This window comes from Caenorhabditis briggsae (genome assembly GCF_000004555.2).
Source record: "Caenorhabditis briggsae complete genome, chrIII, whole genome shotgun sequence".
NCBI lineage: Eukaryota > Metazoa > Nematoda > Chromadorea > Rhabditida > Rhabditidae > Caenorhabditis > Caenorhabditis briggsae.
Genome location: NC_013490.2, coordinates 5,631,023 through 5,638,756, shown reverse-complemented (window position 1 = coordinate 5,638,756; position 7,734 = coordinate 5,631,023). Strand labels below are relative to the sequence as shown.

At 35.6% G+C, this 7,734-nt stretch overlaps 2 protein-coding genes across 2 annotated transcripts; one reads left to right on the top strand and one right to left on the bottom strand.

Annotated features, from left to right (window-relative positions):
* Nucleotides 1–3,409: 3,409 nt before the first annotated feature.
* Nucleotides 3,410–5,650, top strand: CBG18219 (the record flags this gene model as incomplete). The annotated part of the gene is made up of 5 exons (XM_002642191.1): nt 3,410–3,486; nt 3,541–3,724; nt 4,535–4,669; nt 4,722–4,895; nt 4,946–5,650. 5 exons carry the CDS (start codon nt 3,410–3,412, stop codon nt 5,648–5,650), a joined length of 1,275 nt encoding a protein of 424 aa, XP_002642237.1.
* Nucleotides 5,651–5,857: 207 nt separating this feature from the next.
* Cbr-brc-2 lies at nt 5,858–7,640 on the bottom strand (the record flags this gene model as incomplete). The annotated part of the gene is made up of 8 exons (XM_045243791.1): nt 5,858–5,926; nt 6,457–6,577; nt 6,622–6,749; nt 6,797–6,893; nt 6,940–7,024; nt 7,075–7,197; nt 7,248–7,421; nt 7,469–7,640. The coding sequence occupies 8 exons, from the start codon at nt 7,638–7,640 to the stop codon at nt 5,858–5,860; spliced, it is 969 nt and encodes a 322-aa protein (XP_045096418.1).
* Nucleotides 7,641–7,734: the final 94 nt, after the last annotated feature.

The window sequence follows — 7,734 nt, the reverse complement described above, 5'->3', positions numbered from 1 at the left end:
CTTTTTGGGTCGTTCAAAGTAGCAAAAATTTAACCATGATTTCCTTTTTGCTATCCTGTGAATTATCCACCAGCCGTTCCCTAATACCTTTTTTTTACGTTGTTGAGGTTTTTAGAATAAATTTTTCTGTTGGTTTTCGTTCTCAATTGAAAAAATAAAATATTTTCAGAAACTCTTCCCTTTGAAAAACCGAAAGAACATATCAGAAACTTCGGATGCCTTCAGAGAGACATCACTTTTCCTCAAACATTTTTCTCCGAAGAATCGGTGTCAGCGACTTTCAAAAGTCAGTGCCGTTTTCTCTCGATTCCCCATTATCTATTCTTTTTCGTTCTTTCTGCAAAAGTTACACTGATAAGAAACTCGTTGATAGATGGATTCTCTGCGTTTCTTACTCTTTCCTCAATGGAATGATTTTCGAAAGACACGATACTCTGCGTCTCTCCACTATCTACACTGTCTCGTTTTCTATTAATCGCATCAGTTGTTTTCGGTCGTCTTTCGAAAGTTTTCGCAGACTCAAAGAACACGTTAGAGAGATAGTAAGGAAGGATGAGAGACGGATGAGAAGCACGAATCATTGAACATTTTCAAGGAATTTTTTTTCGGCAGTTATTCCACCCATGCTTTTTCTGGGATTTATTTGGGTTACGGAATAATTGAGCATTCGGAATATTATTGATCACTTTCCGGAAGTGAACACTACAGTGTCGCCTAAACTTTCAACTTTGAGCCAATTTATCTCGGTTCCTGTGAAAGATGTCAAAAAGTGGTCAACTGTAAAAATTATTTGGATGTTATGATAAACATTTTATCCGTTGACCGCTTTTTGAGATCTCTGTAGGGAAAGAGATATATGGGCTTAAAGTTGATAGTTTGGATGGAACTCTATTAGGGTGAGGACCCAACGACATCTACCGTAACCATAAAACAATTTTTTCTTTCTTATTTTCTCGTGTTGCCTTTTGTCAAGTTTTCTGTTAATTTTCAATGAGAAACAAGAAAATAAATCCTGAAAAAAATTGTTAGGTTACGGCAGTTTTCGTTGTGAGACATTCAGCCACGGACATCGTCGTTTCTCGTCCACAGCTCTGGTTTTTTGATACCAGAATAGTAGAGATAGCCAGCTCCTGGAAGTTGAATAACTTATGGTAAATCCCCTAATAGAAGAGCACTCATAACTTGGTTGTTTTTCACATGTCGAAGTTTTTATTAACAAGTTGGTGTTTCGAATCGATATGGTTTAAAAATTATGAATCCGTTTTGTCGTTCAATTTTCTATTTTCGCAAAAAACGAGGTTGAATGAAATACATGATTTACGGTATATTCGTGCGAGTTTTTCAAGGAAACTAATTTCGTAAATTCCATCTTTGCTAATGTTGTGTGGTCAGGATCTGAAAATTGTATTGTCACATCATACATCAAGGTTTACTGATTAATCTTATTCTGACCATGGTCAGTATTGAAAGCGTTCAGATCGAGCATGTTGTTGTTCGTAAATACCATGAGACAAATTTTCATGGAAATGGTTGGGTACTGTAGCGACTTCGACATTAGAAAAATCAATGTTGTAGTTCCATAAAGCCCATATGTTTTTTGAAAATCTTCAGATTCATGAGCAGAGTTCAAATCCGTCTTCGAATACAAATTCTATCACTACCAAAATTTCTGTTGCCCGTGAATTGCACAAGGATCACACAACAAACACCACTTTTAAAAGTATTCTATCTTCTTTTTTTTTCAAAAGATCAACTTGTCATACTGTAGTGGGCGGAGTCTATTAGATAAAATTAGAAACTAAATACTGTTCCCTTTTCCTCCAGACATCAATTATCGTTTTCAGTTGATTTCAGAATCTTGTTTTTATGGTTAAGATGTAGTGTAAAGTATCTAATCATTGCCCATATTTAGGTGCACTTTTTCAGTTCAAAATCAAATGAAAATAACAAGAATAGAAGTGAGAAAACAATCCAAAGAGCATTGTTACCTTCTGGAATGTTCCAATAAAAATTGCGGTGATGGATATCCGAAATGGCCTTCTCGGAGTTTTTGGGGATGTCGAAAATTTCATGTTTCGAAATTTCGGAATATATCGATTTTGAAACTTTTGAAATCTTCGGAATTCTTATATCAGTCCCCAACATCTCTGGAGGGATATACTAAACTTCAGAATTTTGAAAAGTTATTGTGAGAATAATCATTTTGAGCTTTCAAAAACCTGGTTTCTTGTGTTGAACCCATATTTCAGTCTTTTCTTTTTGATGACGTAGATAGATCAGAATACGCACTGAATTCTGTCGTTCTATTTCCGCGCGGTCATTGCCCGGACAAATAAACGCAGAATCTACTGAATTTGCCTGTTTCTAGTTAGCTCTGATCTTTGATCACTTCATCAGATGACTATCAAAAAGATTGTTTGTTAAATCTGAAATTGATCTCGATAGACTTTTCAACATGATTTAAGTGTTCTATCATCTGAAAATCATCAACAAATCTATAAACAACAACAACAAGAAGAACACAACAGGTTGGAAGAAATCGATGGACCAGATATACAAACGAAGGTCCCACGGCTACAATTACAGTAACCAAAAAAAATTTTTAGTTTCAGTCTTTTTTTCAATTTTCGTGCAGTTTTAGTCCATCTTTTCACTATCAGAAATTTTAATTTTCCGACTTTTTTGGGAAAAATTACAGAAAAATAAGGGAAAATCAGCAAAAAACGAGAAAATCCCAAAAATAAAAATACTTTTAGATTAAGGTAGTGCTCGTTGTGAGACCTTCGGCCACAGCCACCCGTGTTTCTCTTCCACTGCTCTGATTGTTCGTATTAATATAATAAGTCTTTCAATCCAATCAATTTACGAGCATTATTGTTTCCAGATACAGCAACAGTAGAACAAACACCAGAAAGATGACATTGTTTCACAAGTTTAAACATTCAAAATTACAAATGTACAAATGTTCCTAGTTTTTTATGAGCCATGTTCTGAGCTTTCATTTCATCATATTCAGATCATATATAAATTATTCAGGAACCTAAAACCATCCATTATCTGGAAAGGAATCAGTTCTGAGAAAATCATAGTGATTCTAAAAATAAATTCATTCCATCTCTAGACAAGTATTCTTATCGTCTCCTCTTCTTCTTCTTATTCTCAATCATTGTACATCTTCAAAAGTCACTTTTCTCGTTCTTCGTTTCATTGCTGTCCACGTGAATTTCCCATGAAGTGGGCGGAGTCGGCAGTGTCTCCGATTTCTCTGCGTCTCTCTTAAACTCCGCCTTTCACACTTTCTTCTATGATTCTGTCATCATTCTGTTCTCTCTCAACGATCATTTTTGAATCTTAAATTGAGCTTCCTTGTTTTGAAATCTAATATTTTCGTTTTAGAATTCTCGAAATCATGGAGTTGCAAAGGAAGCGTAGTTTCAATACTTCAACAGTGTCTCACGACTTCAGAAAAGAATATAAAGGATCTTTGTGAGTTGTATTGCATTCGTTTTCAGCTACCTCTAATAAAAAGTTTTTTTTCAGTTTGGAGAAAAAATGTAGGAAAGTGAAGAAAGAGGGAAAGAAAAATGGGTTGAAATCGCTTGCTGAATGGATTCTCACCAAAACTTCAACTGGAAAGAAAACGACGTCTTCAAATACAGTTTCTCAAAAAACTGGATCTGGTGCCAAAATTGTGACAATTCAAGAGAAAATGCCATATTTTGATGTGAGTTAGAGAAAAAAATTCTGGGCATCTAAAAACAAATTTTTAAAAAAAAGATATTGAGAAAATCGGAAAATCAGAAGTTTAGAAAATTAACATTCTTTAGAAAAACCGAAGTTAATTCGAAAAATCAGAAACTTGAAAAACTCAGAGTGGAATTTCGAAACATCGGATTTTTTCGACCGTAGACACTCTAATAGAAGGTCACCCTTAACTTGCACTTTGAGCTCAATTATCTCAACTCCAATAAGAAATATCAAAAATTTGTCGACTGACAAAATATATCACCTATATTATATCAGTTGACAACATTTTGTTATCTCTTCTAGGAGCCGAGATAAATAAGCTCAAAATTCAGAGGGATCTTCTATTAGAGTGAAATTTTTCGGTAACTCTTTTTTCTCTTGTTTTTGTACTTCTGCCACCTCTTTAGATCTCCCAAATTCAATATTTCCTGTTTCTTGGAACAAAAGATGTTTGATTAGAAAAGTTCTCCCCTCTATCAAAAGTTTGTTCAATCGAACAGCTGTCCAAGAGTCTTATGATTTTGTAGCATTGAACCTATTTCTTCCACGGGAAGAACACAAGAAAAGGTCTGAAATATAGATCAACGGGATAGACGTCACGACTCAATATACCCGGAAAAAAGGTAGTTGTAAATAGTACAACTACACAAATAGTACATTTGTGTCTGATGTGATTTTTTTAATGATAAGGTCAATCAGATGATCATGTGATATTTTTGAGAGTGAACGGGAGAAAATTGTACAGTGAATTGTTTTTTACTGTCTACATAAGTTTTTGATTTTTCAGCACGTTCCAAATGAGATCTTCTTCCAAATCCTCAAGAACTGCAAAACGGATCAGCCCTCCGTTCTGGCTATTCGCCGAGTTTCTAATCGTTTCAATGCTTGTATGGACCATGTAGCCGATGTGAAGATGAATGTGGTAAGATAATTAGTTTTTGGTAGTTTTTATGTCTCATTGAAACCCATTTCAGTTATCTCGTCTTGTGCTTTCTGGCCTTGGTAAAAAAGGAATCGAAATGAGATGGGTCAGTTATGAAGGTCAAAAGACAAAGACTACGGTAGTCCCATGGGATGTCGTTCGATCTCCGAAATCTGGTTTTGAATTCAATTTCAATAGATTTTCAATTCAGAGAATTTTATTGAAGGTAAATAATACAAAGAAGAAGTGTTATATTCCAATTCCATTGTTTTTCAGAATGTTCCACTTTCGGATGATCTCATTGACTTCCTCCGAAGCCTTCTTCAACTCTCTGATCTTTCAAAACTCATTCAATTATCATTGTCTCAAGTCGACTTCTCTCCTTCAAACTCTTTATCTCTTCATCGTTTTCTTGCGCCAATGGCGAAAACTCTGGAAATCTTTGAAATCACCCAATGTACTGGAATGCGTGCTGATTCTGTGACTGATGAACATTTGGCTCAATTGGATGCATCGACCGTCAGAAGAATTTGCATCGATGGAGTTCGATTCGCGTCTCTGTCCACTAAAAATTTGGATATTGGAGATGGTGCATTGAGGAGATTCGCGAGACTGGGAGCTTTCCCAACTATGATTCTGGACAGATGTGCTGTGACAACAAACACAGTTTGTGACTACACAAAGGAATGGTTCGAACAGTGTAATGAATCGGAAAAGCAATTGAGAAGTCAAGTGTGTACGGTGAAAAGATGTCCAAAAGTTAAAGGATCCCAATTCGAGTCCGAGTGTCGTCGTCGCGGTCTTCGTTGCAAGAACAGACGTGGTTCTGGATCTCTGACGTTGTACAATGTACAAGAAGAAAACACGAAACGAGAGTTCACCATCGCATTGGCTGCACTTGAAGACAAAGAATTGGCTGAGAAGCTCAAAACTTCAGAGTGCCAAAACAATGCCAACTTGCTGACTGTGCCATCTTTCTGAACCTATTCTTTTCATTCAATCATTTTCTAGAATTTTCAATGTTACAATTGTTATACCTTAACGTTGTATTAATACTTGTACATGTTTTACCGGGTTTCTCTTTTATGCGTGCGAATATTTTCCAGTCACATAAAGCATTTGAAATACTCGTTAACCAAAAAAAAAACAATTATCAGATAAAAATGGAAAGTTTTTAGGTTCTCAGAACTATTGTGAATCGTTTTGGTTCGACAATTGTTTCATCTTCTTTTCAGCTCGTCGTAGTTGTTTCTCCTCCTGAAAAACAAAAAAATTAGGAAAAAAATACTGAGCTAAACATGAGCAAAGATCTCTTGATTCAATTCCCTATACTTCAAACAGCAGGCTGGTGCGCCTTCGGCACGGTTTAACCTATTTATTTTACTTTTCATCGCTTCAAAAGGTCAAGTCGAATTATATCTAATTTTTCAAGCTTTTCAAAATTTATAAGTTTTGTTTTTTTCATGGAAACACGTGTCTTTTTTCTCCATTGCTGTCTGTTCTCCGGCAATTTTTGGTTTTCGTAAAAATTTATTCTCCGATCTGTTTGGAGATTTTCAACACAAAAATTGTCGGAAAGTAATAGTAATCGAGAAAAAAAGTCCGAAAGTTTTGGGTTACAGTGTTTTTCTTCACAGGGGCCGTTTGCCATGCCCACAAGCTTTTCTCTTCCACAGCTACGATACCAGAATAATTTTTATCACAATAAATTTTTTCGAATAAATTCTGAATAATACTATTTGAAAAAAAAAACAACTATCGAAGCTATCTTTGCTATCTTTACCAACCTTTTCCTTCAAATAATCCGCGTAAGCCCGCCAGTTCATTTCTGCAACATCAGTGCATTCCCATTCATTTGACAAATCCTTTTCAATTTCGATCATCAGCGCTTGGAAGACATAGTTCGCACTGAAAACTGTCTGTCAAAAGTATATGGAGAACAAAGACTATACCGTTCATGTGGTTCTTTAAATTGGATCCACTGATCAACGTCATCATATCCAAACATATCTAAAAACTTTTGCATCGTTTTCGTTTTCACATTGACGTATATTTGTCCAGAGAAGTCCATGACTCGCATCTGGAAGACGACAGTGTGCGATTTTCGAATTTTATTGAAACTGTTACCCTTCCAAAAACCATTGTCTTCGTTTTTGATTCTCTACACTCGGAGCACTGAATCTTGCCAGTTTCTGGAGTGATTGCATGCTTACAATTGACACATCTGCAAAAAGCTAATATAGGCTGCTAGAACTATACAATCATCATACCCTGTATAAATTTCTAAATTCAAATCTAGAACATTGACTTGTAAAACAGTTTTTTTGATTTCCAGATCCGATAGCTCATGGATAACTGAAAACGTTGAATATTGAGAGATTTGTTAGATTACCATAAATACTTACATCTTGGCTTGTTGCAAAATGGTGGACAAGAAATTGAATGTCGAGAGATGTGTTTCCTGGCACCGTTGTTGTCGTTTTTCAGAATCTTATCAAACTGAATTTCGGTAGCAACGTTCGAATCATCTGTGTCAGATAAAAACCATTAAAATGTTAGATATTGATAGAAAACTTACTTTTTTTCTTCACTTCCGCCTCAATCTGTATTTTATCACCGAACTTGACACTTCTTCCACATTCATAGCTACAGATGGCTAGGATCAGAGGAGAACCTTCAGATTCTTGAAGAACCATTCGTATTTGATCTCTTTCGTAGTTTCGAGAGACTCTCATAACATCTGCGGTGAGTTCTGAATTTCTTTTATTTAGATACAATTACTAGTTCATAGATTCGTACTAATAATTTTCTTTTTATGTGACTTCCTTTTTCCCTTCTTCTTCTTCTTATCCTTCTTGATTTTATCATTCTTTTGCTTCTTTTCAGAACTATCCTCACAAGCAGGTTTTTTGGGAGGTGGTTTTGCACTTTCCTCCGTCGCATTTCCAGCAGATCGCTTCCTGGTGGCCATTGAAGAGCTCGGTCTTCAATTTTTTTTTCAATTTTGTTTATTTGTTTGGAATCCTTACTCATCTCGGCGGAACGGCGAAACAAATGCACTGTTC